At 49.7% G+C, this 15,711-nt stretch overlaps 1 protein-coding gene across 1 annotated transcript in view; it reads left to right on the plus strand.

Moving 5' to 3' along the window:
- Positions 1–15,711, plus strand: part of SORCS2 (sortilin related VPS10 domain containing receptor 2) — a gene marked incomplete at its 5' end in the record, with an annotated part of 358,408 nt that overhangs the window by 147,366 nt on the left and 195,331 nt on the right. The window contains one exon of the mRNA XM_080931404.1: positions 5,873–5,940. Within this exon, the coding sequence (XP_080787530.1) occupies positions 5,873–5,940 (68 nt within the window). The remainder of the gene's footprint in view (positions 1–5,872; positions 5,941–15,711) is intronic.

Here is a 15,711-nt window from a genome sequence, read left to right on the forward strand (position 1 = left end):
AGACTTGAGTTTAGGTCTCCTCTAGCCTGAACGAAGTGGGACGGAAGTAAGCATTAGCTTTGTGGGATCCCAGGAACCTCTCCTACTGAAGGTAAAGAGAGCCAGATGGAACCAGATAGAACCGGATGGGAGGGGTAGAGATGCCTCACAGAAGCCCTTGCCTTCCTAGGAGCTTGTGACTTGCTGCAGGAAGCACCTTTTTGGGAAGGTTCCACAGCCTCTTCAGAATATTGTGTATTAAGACCTGTGAGTGTAGCCACTGCTTCCCACATTGTACCAGCCACACTCTGGCCACCACCCTGCTTAGAATCTTTAAGCCAAATGCAGAGCTGTCATTGCTGATGTCTGGGATTGCAGGCATCACAGTTGTGGACTCTGGCTGCCTTTCCCATCAGGGTACCTGTGCCTAGTGTGTCAAGATGTTTTGTGGTACCCGGGCATCAGCGCCCTTTGTGTTCATCCCCTTACTCAGATCCCAGTAGTGTGCTTGCTGGGTGACGTCAGAAGCGTGGTTTTGTCTCTGTTCCCTCACTTTGTTTATCTGTGGAGTAAGAGTGGTTGCCCCACCTACACATGGGGCTGTGTGTGGGTGCATATCATGTGTGGGATGGAGACTACAGGAACTTACTTACTTGATGCTGTTGAAAAGGTTTTCCCATGGCTTGCTCCCCACAATAGCATCTTTCCTCTCTGCTACCTCTTATGAGGCTCACCACATCACAGTACAGGGAGCTGAGAGTGCAGATCTATCCGTGACCTTGGGTTTGAGCCTCTGACCTCAAACATGTGGGTTCTGTAGGAATAGCAGGATATTCCCCTATTCTAGATCCATCTCCACACCTGGGCAGGTTATAAGTGAGCTAGTGGGAGAATGCCTCACCAGAAGCTGGTCTGCCTCATCTGAGTTGGTTCTCAGTTTATTGATTTGCTCAGCAATTACTAATGTGCTGGCACTTGGCTAGGCTCTGAAGGTAGTGGGGGCCAGAGGCAAATGTAGGTTCTCACTCTTGGAGCACTCAGCCAATGGAAAGGCTTCCTGAAGGAGGAATGCTTAATAATGACAAGGAGAAGGTGACACAGAGTAGGAGTGCCCCAGGCTGTTATGGTTTGTGTATGCTTGGCTCAGGGAGTGGCACCATTAAATGGTGTGGCCTTGATGGAGTAGGTGTGGCCATGTTGGAGTAGGTGTGTCACCATGGGCATGGGCTTCAAGACCCTTATCCTAGCTGCTTGGAAGTCAGTGTTCTGCTAGCAGCCTTCAGATGAAGATGTAGAAATCTCAGCTCCTCCTGCACCATGTCTCCCTGGATGCTGCCATGTTCCTGCCTTGAGGATAAGGGACCGAACTTTTGAACCTGTAAGCCAGTCCCAATGAAATGTTGTCCTTATAAACTTGCCTTTGTCATAGTGTTTCTTCACAGCAATGAAACTCTAAGACACAGACATGTGAATCACACATGCAAAGACTCAAGTGACAGTCATGGTAACGAGGTCTTAGGAGAGGGGCTGTCTGACAGCGGTTAGTGTTGGGATTCTGTAAACCCCACCCCTCAGTTACCTAGCAACAGCCAGGTATACACCACCCCTCAGTTACTTGGCAATAGCCAGGTATGCTCAGCCCCAGTGACCTGACACTAAAAAAGGGGTTGCTTGTCCCCTCCCCCTCCCCCCTCTCTCTCTCTCTCTCTCTCTCTCTCTCTCTCTCTCTCTCTCTCTCTCCTCTTGTTCTCTTGCTCTCCCGCCCTTACTGCTCCTCTTCCCCTTACCTTCTCCCTCTCCATGTGCTCATGGCCAGCCTCTATTCCTCTACTCCTCTATTTCACTCTTCTCTCTCTCTCTCTCTCTCTCTCTCTCTCTCTCTCTCTTTCTCTCTGCCTCTACTACCCTCTTAACTCCCCCCATGACCTAAATAAACTATATTCCATACTATACTGTCATGTGGCTAGTCTCTCAGGGGGAAGGGTTTCCCAACATCAGCCCCCCAGAGGCATCTCCCTTGCCCCCAGGCCTTGCCGCACCTCCATGGGTCATATCTCCCCCACTCTCCCCATCCTTTTCCTAACATTGGTGCCGAAACCCAGGACGTCATCTTTTAACAAAATTGGTGCCCCGTGTGAGGAGATTAGATTTCCTCACGGCCGGATATCTTTTTCCTTTCAGCTATCCCACCAGGGACCGAGCAGTGTTGATGAGGATGGGGAGGACCAGGCCTTCAGGAAGACAGAGCACCAGGCTAGCTTCTGAATGTTAGAGGTGTGGCCTTCACCTACATAAACAGATCGGAAAAGCCTGGTGCTGTTGGCAGACTAGAGGGGAATGAGACCTCAGGCTTGGCTTCATCAAGGGCAGGCTGTTCTGCTTGAGTAGGAAGATTTGATAATGCCTCTGGTAAATGGACCATTGACTCTGGCCTCTCAGGTGATTTTGGCTGCCGAGTCTCGAGGCCCCTTTCCTTTCTCTTCCCTCTCCCTTCCTGTGGGAAATCACCTTCCTTCTGTTGTCCTGCTGCCGCAAGGCCTCTATTGATTGACAGTGAACTGGGCCCAGGAATTTGTTGGTTTTTGTTTTTCTTTCTGATTATTCTTGGCCGCGGGAAGGCAAACTGCTTCTGAACCTCTCTCTGCATGGACCTTGGTGGGAGGCAAGGGCTTTCCTGTTTCTAGACCTAATGCCACCGAGGAAGCTGTATGTGATTTGATGAGCAGATGGGTAGAGAGACCTGACTTAGAGCTGCTCCTAATGTTTCAGGGCTGCAGTGAAGGTCAGATGGGCTTTTCATGCCACGCAGTCAGCAGAATAGGTACTGAGCACCCTTGAGGTAATCACAAAATGGGGACCAGTCCCTAAGACCAAAAAGACCAGAAAGATCCCGGGTGACAGAAAAGAGTGACTAGTGACCACTGCTGCTGCCTCAGGGAATTTCTATTTTCTGCTTGGTGGTTCCTGCCCTCTAGGCAGGGCTCCTGTGGGCAAGGGGCATGGACAGCCTCAAGCAAGAAAGCCTTTCCTTCCTATCTTTCTTCTGTGCAGATCAAAGTGCCCAAAGCTGTGGGGACCCCACCCATGCTGTGACGGCTCCCGGGAGGTTTCAGTTGTATTTGGGAGAGAATGTTGCAATTCTGAGCTCCCTGAAACCACTTCTGATAAAAAGCTGGTGGAACTGCTTTTGGCATGACAGGAAGGAGCCCACTAGCTTGAGAAGACCCAGAGCTGAGGCCCAGTTTGGCCCATAGCATGTATAGTTTGGGCTTTCTGAGCTTTGGTTTCTCCATCTGTGGGAGAAAGGTACCATTTAGACCATCTTGGGAGCTCTGAGACATGGTTCGCCCCTGTCAGGGTGTAGCCATGCTGGTGGCTGTGGATCTGGGTCCTCTCCAATGCTTTGTTACCATAGATCAAGAGACTGGGGACATGGGATGGGCTGGTATGATGGTTTGTATATTCTGGGCCCAGGGAGTGGCACTATTAGAAGGTGTGACCCTGTTGGAGTAGGTGTGTCGCTGTGGCTGTGGGCTTTAAGACCCTCATCCTAGCTGCCTGGAAGTCAGTATTTTGCTAGCAGCCTTCAGATGAAGATGTAGAACTCTCAGTCAGCTCCTTCTGTACCATGCCTGCCTGGATTTTGCCATGTTCCTTTGTTGATGACAATGAACTGAACCTCTGAATATGTAAGCCAGCCCCAATAAAATGTTGTCCTTATGAGAGTTGCCTTGGTCATTGATGTGTTTATAAAAAAAATAAAGAGAGAAGGGGATGTGTTTTGGTGGAGCAGGCCAGATGCAGAAACAGGGAACGTATAAGCACAAGTCTGGGCCTGGCAACGGCTTTTGGACTCTCAAAGCCCAACTCCAGTGACAAACCTTCTATCCCTTCTTCCTAAATCGTCTACCAACTGGGAACCAAACATTCAGAACTATGAGCCTATGGGAGCCATTCTCATTCATACCACTTAAGGTAATGTGCAGAACCCAGGCAGAGCACAACCTTTGCAGAGGTCTGGCAAGAGGCATGGTCCAGAGTGGTGACAGTCCTCAGGAGGGAGAGGTGGGCCCATATACAGCAACAGAATCTAAGCAGGCAGGCTGGAGTTCCAGGAGACAGCTCACCTTTCTTCAGCTTTTGAGCCTCAAGGGACTTGATCCCAGGTTGGAGGGCAAGCCTCACCTGGTGGCCTGGGCCATGGACCAGGACAGGGTGATGATTTCATTCTGAACAAGTAGGTAAAACTGACTTTGAGGTCCCTTCCGGCTGTCACACTCCAGTTCCTCGGAAGTCCCCCGGGATAGCAGACTATATGAAATATAAATCAATAGGTTAAGACCATGCTTGTCTCCTGTCCAGCGCGGCCCCGTCACTCTGCCTGCCCCCTCTGTGTTTGGAGGATCATCTCTGACTTGGGCAGACGGTGGGCTGACGGGAGAAAATCGCTTTGTTCAGAGAAAGGTAGAGCCAATCTTGCCTCTGCTGACAAGGCTCCGCTTTATCTCTTTAATCATCCCTGCCTCTTGGCTATGTGCTGTCCCAGCTCCCCAGTGCCCCTCCTACTTTCTCCTTGCTCTCATCATCAGGGAAAAACAGATACTTGATCAGTCAGTCCCTTGGAACCTGGTGCCTGGAAAGTTCTGCTCTTGATGAGGGAGCGGTGAACATAGCCAGCGTGGTAACCCAAATTAAGGAGGCTAAGGGCTCCTAACAGAACCTAGTGTGTCCAGGTTCGCCTCCCAGGGTTCCCATGACAACGGGACTGTTAGGTGTTGGTAATATGGACTGGCAGTGAATGAAATGGAATTTGATGTACATGAGAATCCAGCGGCTAGCAGAGTAATTGCAGATCAATCTCTGTCTCCGCCTCCCCCCCCCCAACCCAGGCTGCCTGACCAACTGGTGCTTTCTCCTCTCTCTCTCTCTCTCTCTCTCTCTCTCTCTCTCTCTCTCTCTCTCTCTCTCTCCTACATACTGGTTTCAAAGGTGCTTTGAAACACATTAATTTCCATTTTCTGAGCAGTTGTATTTTTCCCCCTGCTACTTTGTCATGCCTCCCAACCTGCGTTGAGTAGTTTAACAAATAAAAGTGTCGGCTGGTGATTTATAGGCCCCTCTGGCTGTCACCCTCACCTCCCAGCCCCTGTCATCACTCTGGAGTCCAGGACAAGGAATGACAGCACAGCCTCAGGGGCGACTTCTGTGAGTTGCAGGGGATGTGTTGATGCGTTGATGTACTGCCCCGTCCTCAGGTGCTTGCCAAATACACTCGGTGCTCGTCTTGTTTACATTCTTCATTGCAATGGCAAAACACGTGAGATGGTTTGTGTTAGCTCACCGCTTGAGAGTACAGTCTATCTTTGTGGGGAAGGTATGGCGTCAGGAGCATAAGGCAGGAGCACGAGGCAGCTGATGGTCAGCTCACTTCCTCCTTTGTATTGAGCCCAAGGCCCAGCCCATGACGTGGTACCACCGATCTCAAGCTCTTCCCACCTCAGTTAATCCAGCCTAGACGAGCTCTCATAGACACGCCCAGAGGCTTGTAGACCCTGTACAGTTACCAGTGTTGACGATTCCAGTGCATACTGGGACCACAGTCTCGCTGAGTATCTGGCCATAGTTTGAGATTGTCGGAGGGTTTAAGGATTCCCACAGAGTGGTAGTTACTTGGTGGCTTTCATGGTTTGGGATGTCTTCACAGTCATTCTCAAGAGAAGAAGGGAATTTTCAAAGAAGAAGGAAGGCCCATGTCTGTGTTATGATACTAGGCTATTGGCAATGGGGTTTGAGAGACACCCCCCCGCAAGCCCCGAAAAATGTCACTGTCTTCTTCTCTTGGAACCTTGAAACCAAAAAACCTTTTTTTTTTTTTCTTCTGTTGACACCACAGGTCATCTTGATCCTGACAAAGTACTACCATGCAGACATGGGGAAGGTTCTGGAAAGTTCTCTGTGGAGGTAAGTCAGCCTGCTGGGCTTTTCTCTTTCTATACCTGTATGCCACCATCTCCCAGTTTCCTGACTGAGGCTGCAGTCCTACCCGGGACAGCAGCTCCTGCCCACTAGTGGGGCCCACCGAGTCTCAGTGGCTAGAAAGGCACAATGAAGATGTTGAAAGCGGATTAGGAGTTTCGTCATGGGGACAAAGGACGCTGGCAGATGGACAACTGTTTGCAAAGCATCTCCTCCTCCTCCTTCTTTTCTGTCTGTTGTTTTCTCCTGGCTTGCTCTGCCTCCTCCCCGGAGGAGGAGGCTGGCAGCGTGAATCCAGGTCACTGCACAATATCCCTGGCTCTGCTCTGGGCTCTATAGGCCCCTCCAAACCCCCCAGAAGCTCAGGCTGGCCTCATTGTTGGGGTATTTTGCTTTCTTTCCGGCTTAGCCAAAGAACTGTAAATAAATAACCCACCCAGGCGGGATATCTCTTTATACGTGAAACATGAATTGGACCCAAGGACATCAGACCGTCTTTGATGTCTGAGAGGAGGGAGGAGGAGGAGACTGCAGAGTCCATTTTGGCCATTATCATCCTCAGTTCTGCTCGGAGCATGAGGACCTCTTCGGCTCTGGGGGGAGGGTGTCTTTCCTCCCACGGGAATTTCACTTCTCCATTCGTTCTTGGTGCGGGATCATTTTGTCTTCTCTGTGTGTTTTTCTGGTAGTGATTAATTCATTTCAATTTGGGTTTGAAAAAATACCTGCCATTTGGGACCGTTTGTTTGTTTGAGATAGGGTCTCATTCTGTATCCCAGGCTAGCCTGGAAACTTATCAGGCAATTTCCTGCCTCTGTCTCCAGAGTGCTGGACCAGGCCTGCATCCCTGCGCCTGGCTCATCAGAATGACTTGCAGGATGAGCCACTTGCGCTTGCCTGCTGTGGGGATTCTCTTTAGTTTGAGCTTGACTCCCATCAGTGTGGTTTGATATCCACCTTTCTTATCTCTGTGGTATGTTAGGAAAGTGTTCAGATGGTGCCTGGAATTAGATTTTTCATGACGACAGTGTTTCTTGGGACCAACTGCCCAGGCCACTGTGGCACTTGAACCCCTTGGTTTCTTATCACTGCCTCCCCAGCCTTTCTGGGCCAGCTCCCTCAGCCAGGAATCCGTCTCCTGACAATACTGGGAGAAGCTGTCAGAGATGGGCCCTGTTCCTGTGTGGAGCATCTGCTCCCCTGGTATGTCTTGCTGCTCTGGCCCTTGAACAGAATGAAGGCAGGCACTGAATTCCAGTGGTGGGCTTGTGAGGTGGCTCAGTGGGTAAAGGCATTTGCCAGCAAGCCTGGCAACCCTGCAGGCCAGAGTTCAATCCCTGAAATCTACATAGTAGAAGGCGAGAACCGACCCCTGCAAGTTGTCCTCTGGTCTCCATGCATGTACCATGTATACACATATAAAATGCACAGATGAACAAAGTGTAAAATCCCGGCAGCGCTGAGCTTCACTAGAAGTTTGACTTAGGGGCATCACCTGGGGACGGCAAGTGCCCAGAGATACGTTCACCTTCCCGCTATGCTGATGGTCTCCTTGTCCCCACACGGACACGGAGTTAGCTGTCATTCTTCTTGTTCACTAAACAAAAATCCTCAGCTCCTCCAGACTTCAGACACCAGCAGCTGGGCCTCTCAGATACCTTCCCTAGAGATTTCCAGAATGCTAGTTTCCTCAACTCATGGCGGCTTCTCAGCTTGGCTAAAGGAGCCGGAAGTGGGACGATCTGTAATGGTGGCTGGTGCTTGAGTCACAAACTGCTTCCCCGAGGCAGTTGGTCTTTTGCAAGGTGTTTTCTGGATGCAGGTTCTACTTTGTTAAAAAAAAAAAAAAAAAAAAAAAAGAATCAAGAGAAATGAAAAGGAAATATGAGTTCTCCAACATACGGTGGAGAAGCAAGTTTATTGCAGATAAAAGGAGGAGTTAGAGGCAGGGACATCTGAGAGTCCAGTGTGGGCATGACCAAAGTGAGCTGTACCACGTGGGAGAGGGGGAAGGGAAGGGAGAGGCAAGAAAGGGAGAACTAGGTGTAGCAGCCAATAGGCCCAAAGGTACAAAGGGAATGAGGGATTGTGGGAAGAACCTGGAGGCCAGTGTCTACGTTGAAGTGTTAAGGAGCCACCACAGCCATTGGTCCTGGGTTTGAGACCTAACTTGGACCTCATGGGGTATGAAGGACAGAGAAGGCTATCTGGCATCAGGACTCCTGAGCGACAGGCTCTGAATTCTCCAGAGCAGACGGGAAACCCCAGAGACCAAACTACCCCTTTAGAGCCCTAGGCCAGATAGACTTTCTTCACAGAGCCTCAGGTTTCCTCATCTGTCTGAGGTGGGTCAAATGGAGGAGAGGGGGTGGCGGGATAGAATGAGGTGGCTCACAAAACATCCCGAGCACAGAATGTCTAAATTTGGCTTTTCCCCAAAGCACAGCAACAGATCTTAATTTTTCTCATCTCGTCACCGTCTCTCCACCCAGACGTTTCCTCGGCTCGATTAAAAATGCATTCAGAAGCATTAGTCATTTCCAGAAACTTCCCCCATCTCCTCCACTGGCGCAGTGACTTTCTGTGTTTCCATTATGTTGTCTCTGTGCTGATGTGCTTGCGCAGACTTAACTGTCTGAGGAGACTTGAGCTGAAGTTTTGCATTCCTTTCTCTTTTGCTCACAAACCAGGCTTCGTTTCTGATGCTGTTCTGGGGCCTGCACAGCCATTCCTTTCCTGGCTGCTTATAGGCCTTGGAGCTGATTCTTCTAGGCCTTGGCCATGCCCTTGTGTAAAAAGAGCAGGGCCTGCCCTTCCTGTTCTCACTCTGTCCTTGGGATGGCTGTGGTGGCCTTAAAGAGAATGGAGTGACACAGGAGCTGATGGAACACCTGTACAGAGAGGGTTCAGTGCTCACAGCACTAGTATGACATTTTTAGCTAAGCTCTACCCATTTGTCCAGCATCCTTTACATGGAGAACAGTCTCCATGCTGTTCCCACCATATATATATGGTGGAATGGCATCTGCTCTTTTCTTGCTCCCCACACTGGGACAGGGCAAGGGGTGCTGAGAGGCTGAGAGCATACCATTTGTTCTTTCCTGGGTGCTGCCTACGTGCTGTCTGCGTTTGAGGCCCATGGAATGTATGGTTCAGGTGCCAATGTCTGGGGAACACATATTAAATGGGGCTATTAAATACACACTTACTGAATGCACACAGATCCTCCCAAGAATCCCCACTGTGTAATCACAATAAATACATTTTTAATGACAGGTCTGGTATTTACATTCTGGAAAGGGCTCCGGGAAATCGAAGCTGAATGCATTTTTAATTGTTCTGTGTTTAACGGGCCTCGTGTGAGCAGCCTCTCCCTCATGGCTTCCTTGACCCATCACCAGCACCTTCTTTCTGCATCTTTTGTCAGACTTGGATCCTGTGAACAGTACAGTAAGTTGGGAGAGACATCCCATCTTAGGATGTGCTGGCTGGCACCAGAGAATTGAGCTCTCCTGTCTCCTTTTCCCTGAGCTCACAGGGAAAAAGTTTTCTTGCTTAAGCCTGAGTCTGTACACTCTGTCCATCCTTAAAACTCTGGGCACAGCAGATACCGTGCTACTGGAACAAATGACCATAACTGGGACACTTAAAACAACAGCCAGGGACTCTCATAGTCCTGGAGGTCAAAGATTCAAACCATGGTGTTACATGTGTTTCCCGTGAAGACTGGAGGGGGGGGGTCTATCATGTCCCTGCTTGGCCCCTGTTAGTTGAGTCACTGAGTTCTTGACGCTGTGCGTTCATATGTGTGTGAGTGCACATGTGTTCGGGTACATATGTACGGAGCTGCACTGCACAGGTGCATGTGAAAACAGTGTGCAGGTGCACGTGCAGCTGTGCACACATGCCCCTGGACGTCAGAGGTCAATCCTCAGTGCCGTTCCTTTGGAGACATCCGCTTTTGTTGTTGTCATGTTTTTAAGGCAGAATCTCTCACTGACCTGGAGCTGACCTAAGCTGGCTGGTCAGCAAGCCCCAGGATCCTCCGCTCTCTGCCTCCCCAGCTCTAGAATTAGAAGTATGCACCCCAATGTCTGCAATTTTTAGTGTGGGTTTGGGGTGTTGAACTCAGGTTCTCCCATTTGCACAGCGGGTACTTTCCCAGCTGAGTTACTGAGTCAGCCCCCCTGCCTCCGCCTCCGCACGACTGTCTCGATGTGTGTTCCTTCTAAAGACAATGGCTGCTGGATTTAGGGTCTATTCAGATAATTTGGGATGTCTCAGCTCAAGAATCTTAACTGAACCGTCTATGTAAAGACCCCAAGTAATTCATGGGGTTCCAGGACATGAACATCTCTTTGAGGGAGATCACTCAGCCTGTGGCATGCTCTATAAGCATTGGGGATGTCATTGGTATTGGGTTTCCTTAGTGGCCACTGCTGCTTGCCCTGACCTCTGTTTCCCAGCCACTCTTTTTGTCCCTCTTCGTCCACAGCTAGATCCCAGCTTCCCTCCTCAGCTGGCCATTCTGTCACCACCCACCTTTCCCAGAAGGCCCAGGGACTTGAACACAGTCTGGTGCTGCAGATGGACTCCGTCCCTCCTTAGAGCTCACACCTGCCATTCCAACCTTCTACTAAAACCCCCAATGATCCAGATGTGGAGGTTGGTAGGCAGAGCTGGAGCCGCCACAAGGGTGTGAGAATGTGGGTGCTCCTGGTCTCTGGGGGTTCTCTGTGATATCTGTAGCCACTAAGTAATAGAGTTGTAACTCGAGATAAAAGGAAATTCACGGCACGGTGCTCTGTATCTACCACCCACCCTCCTCTCCGGGAGAGCATTGCTAGGCTCACCCATGCTTCTGAAGCCCCCACCCCCACCCCTAGGCAAGGCACAGAGGCAGTCGGGGTACTGAGTGACTGTTGGAACAGAATAGAATGGGTCCCAGGACTCTGGGTTCTGAGTGTTAAAACTGGGTCAGCCCTACGGATACACTGAAGATCAGCCTCTCCGGAGGCTCTGCATACTACTCTGTGCTGGGGGTTCATGCTCTCAGCCTTTTGTCCCCACTATTGTCCTCAGCCTTTTAAAGCTTGCTTTCCTAATGGCCTCCCACATAACTGCGGCTTCACTGAAGCACCCTGCACGTGTTTTTTTAGATGTGGTGTTCACATCTTCCAGGCCCTTCAAGAACCAGTGTTGGCCACCTGGGGGCGCTGTTTTACCCCAGTGAGTGTGCCTGGTGTAGAGAAACTAGCTCAGCCTTGCTTCTCTGCCCAGGACTCAAAATCTAGATGAAATTAAGACCAGGATGCCAGGCTCTGAGGTGGGACCTTAGGCTGCGTTCTAAACAAGCGCTAGGAAATCCTGATGCCACCTGTCCATAGGGCAGCATGCTTGCTGGTTCCAGACAACCTGGGATTCTCTGCCTTGCTAAGCAGCCCACTGGTAGTATCTGGTTAAGCTGGACTTTACCCATTGGGGTGTGTGTGCACTTTGCAATGAACTTAGCATTTCCCCTCAGTTCTGACTCTATCTTTATTCAGTTCAGCACAGTTTCCCCTAAGGAGCTGCCCTGCCACTCAGTGCATAGAGCCTTCCCCCGTCCCCATTGCCCCATCCTTGACAAGGTTCTTTGTCACCTCTCTCATTTCTTGTGTCTGTATTCTTGCTTATATTGCTTCTGCCATTACTAGACCGCAAGTCATGAGCACAGAGACCTGTCAAGGCCAAACAGTTGATCACAGGATGCCGTAACTAAGCACCGACTGGTGCTAGGGGTGCATGTTGGCCTTGGATGCATGGGCCAGTGGACAGATGGGTGAAATAATAAATGGGGGTGATGGATAGATGGTGTGTAGGTGTGTGTATGTGTAAATGTGTGTATGTGTGCATACATGTGTCTGTATGTAGCTAGCTGGATGGAGCAATAGCTGGGTAGGTGGGTTGATGAGTGGATAGGTAGATGGACAGACAGATGGGTAGATTCATGGATGTGTGGATGAGTCATAGGGATAGTGTGGTTTTAGGGAAACACTGCTGGGACCTTGAAGATTCTTCACACTTATGAGGAGAAGCCCAAGAACACAGTCAGTTCTGATGCCGTCAAGCAGGAAAAGGAGGCATGGTATATTCTGAGCCAGGAGAAAGATTGCCATGGCCTAACTTTTTACTCCTGCCCTCCTTCCTGGGTTACAGCCTCCAGGATCTACACTGAACATGGCTATTGAAGAGGGTGGGTTTGATTTAGGACCACACTTCCATGACCCAGAGGACTCGGTGCCTGCCACACAGGCAGCCGGGAGTAGTCTCAGTGGCACTGGAGTGGGGTGATCCAGACTTCCCCTCAGAATGGCTTGGCTGGAGCCTGTCCTCTTTGTCAGGGGCTGGAGAGCATTCCTTTCTCCCTCTTTCTCTTTAATTATGGAATCTTTGACATATAGAGAAAAGTGCCGAATGCCATGAAACACCAGCCTGGAGACTGGCGGCAGAGGCGGGCTAGTGAGCATTAAATGCTCTGTCAGTGTCTCCCAATTGGCCACCCTTGTACTTAGTCTGATATCTTGTGGTTCCTGGGGTCAGCGGATGGGGAGCAGGTATGCCACAGGGACGTAGTGGCATTCTTCATCACAGGTGTCATTATTCATCACAGCAGAGACTCACCCAGCTCAGCTCATAGATGTTAAGCGTTTCCCTCTCTCTCTAAAGACAGTAGATTCAGATAAAACTCACCCTTTGCCTTTCTGCTGCACCTGCCCCCCTCCCCATTTGTCTACCTGGAAGTAATCTCCATCTTAAGCTTGGGGCGGACCATTTCCAGTTTGCTTTATAGCTTACCTATAAAGCAGAAATTTAAACACATACAGACAACATATAAATCACAATGTATATTGGTTCAGGACAATGCGTGACTCTCTGTAATCAGACAGCCAAACATTGAGCTTGTTTCAAAAATTGATATGAATGGTATCATCCTGCTCTGGGCATTTGATTTATGTTCTCAACTTTGTTCTGGTAATTTCCTCACGTTGCACGTGGATCCTCTTGGATGTGTGCCCTCCATCATGGGGCAGCGATGTTGATGTCTAGGGCATTTGATATTCCAGTCAGGGCAGCAGTGAGCTTGGGAGCCATAGAGAACCCCAGGGTGTCTCTCCAGGTAGATATAGGGCAGGGGGTATGGCTGCCTGGTGTCTTTTCTCTTTATCTTGCCAGCTTGTAAGTGGGGTGGCTCACCCCTGCATATCTTTGACATCATCAGACTTTTCCTGTTTGCATTCAAGGGCTATAGGACTGTGACTCATTGCCTTTCTGAAATGATATATACCTTCTCATGGTCACAGGCCTCCTCTGTGTGACTTTCTTATGTAGGCACTGCTCTGTCCCCCTGCTTCTGTCAAGTTGCTTAAGTCTTTTGTAATCCCTTCCTCTCCTTGAAAGGGGACCAAGCCATTTCCAGAACCCCAAATGTCAAGATGCATCTCCTCTAAATGTCCTCCGATCTCTAGCCTGGGGCCTTTTGCTCTTTTCAATACCCACAAAGACATTCTGTCTTAAGCATGTTTTATCCTGCCACAGTTAAGTCTTCAAGCACCAATGTTCTGATGGTAATGCTGTGGGTCATGGTGTGTCTCAGGAATGTGCCAGTGCCTAACTTAGACATCTCAGAGACCTGGGCTGGCTGCTGGTTGCTTGTTTCAGGCAGGGCATGGCGGTGGTGAGGGTTCACTTGAAGCTGGAAACCCTGCTTCAAAGCTGCTGGCTTGGGCCTTCGCCGGGTACATGTCACAGTGACAGGGACGGGACAGAGACCACCAAGATGCATTTGCCATGTGAGTGACACTGTAGCTCTAGAGACAAGCAGCTACTGGAGCAGTGTTTTGCTCACCTGCACCTGCTGAAATTTCCTGGGCCAGAGCAGGTCACAGGGTTATCTGCAGCAGCGAGAGAGGGGCATCTGATTAAGGATCACGGATAATGGGGGCAGTTCTGGAGGACCCTACTGTGCACATTAGCAAGTACACTCAGCAGGAAGGAAGGGTGGAGCCTGGGGGAACTGTGCAGTGTCTCTCTGAGCATAGCCTGCTCCCCCATGCAAAGGTCTCAGGCAACTTTCAGGCTTGTTCATTTCATACCTTTCATTTTCTTAATTCATTTCATTTCAAATATTTTAATTGCCATTAATTTGTTTAATTTTCATTTCTATTTCTTATTTTACATCTAAATGCAAATACTCAAGCCTTGTTTTAATCGTGCCTTTTGTTCTGTTGATTAATTCTTGGGATGGTGTTCCACAGAGCGCACTTTGGGAATCTGTTCTGCTGTCCGCTTTTATGTTCCAAGAGAGCTGGGGTTTGAGATTTTCCAGATCCTGCCTACTGCCCTGTGACGTCACTGCATCCACATTACACTTAAAATCAGATTTAATTCCATCTCCCCATAATATCTCCCTCACACCTCGTTTTCACAGTCAGAACCCAGGCCTAACACACAAAGCACATGCCCTGCCCCTGAACGGCACCTGACGTATCTTTTTGTAGGCTGTGCCACAGTATCATGGTCTGTAGATGCCAAGTGGGAGGGATCAGAACTTTGGAACTTAACAGCTTCACCGACTGTTCCCAACACCCCTCGCTATTAAGAAGAGTGTGTTCTCTATGGAGGCAGAAGTGATGGTGTGTATATTTCAGTTTGCCTTTCCCAAAGGAGAGGTAGATAGAGCCGGAGGCAGGGTGTTTGACCTACCCGTGGGGCAGCTGTGACTCCCAGGGGATACAGTGTATTTGTCAGTACACAGAACCACAAGGATGCACAGCATGGGATGCTGATGGTTTCTTGACAGCAGGGAAAGCTGGCTAAGTACAGCCACAGCTCCCACAGAGGAGCACTGAAAGGTAGTGTGCTGTGCCCTGGTGCCATCTGGAGGGTACCAGTCTTGCTCTGTTGGGCTGGTTTTAAATATTTCGGTGTCTTGTATGCCGGGCTTTGGCACGGATGGCCTGTGTGTGTCCACGAAGAAGTTGGTTTTGATCTTTGCTCAGTCCCTGTCTTTCCTGGTGATTCAGGGACTTCCTGTCCAGTGGTTCGACCCAGACCACAGCTATCACATTACAAAGAGCCTTTATCCCAGAGACAGCATTTGTCACAAAGAAATATCTGTAATGTTTGTGAATTGTTCAGGCGTCAGAGATACCTTCTGTCTCCCCCTGCCTCAGCACATGGCTTCTGTTATTTAGCTCCCTGCATACAGAAAGCTGAGTGAAACTCAAACAAGCCTCAGGGCAGGTAGGGATCTCAAGAGAGTTCCTGACTCAGAAGCTTTTGAATCAAGTCAATAAGAAAGCATTTGACATGAAGCAGCAGTTGGTGGGCCTGGTACACACCTGTAATCCCAACACTTTGGAGGCCCAGCTGGAGTCCAGACTGGGTGGTACATTGAGGGACAGACCAACCAGGGATGAGATCTGTGAAAACTCAAAGATATCCTTCTGTGTCCCCAGTTCCCCTGTAGCCCCTTATCCATCCATCCGTCCATCCATCCATCCATCCATCCATCCATCCATCCATCCATCCAACCTTTCTTCCTGCCCTCTTCCTCTACCTTTGGCTCTTCATCCTTCTTACCTTTCCATTCATCTCTGCTCTATCATCTCTTTCTTAACCTATTCATCATCCCTTCACCATCTGTTTTCTCACCCACCCTTCCATACATCTATCCATTCACCCATCTGCTTGTATAGCTGTCCATCATTTTTG

The sequence above is a fragment of the Micromys minutus genome, assembly GCF_963924665.1.
Source record: "Micromys minutus genome assembly, chromosome: 1".
In the NCBI taxonomy this organism is placed as follows: domain Eukaryota; kingdom Metazoa; phylum Chordata; class Mammalia; order Rodentia; family Muridae; genus Micromys; species Micromys minutus.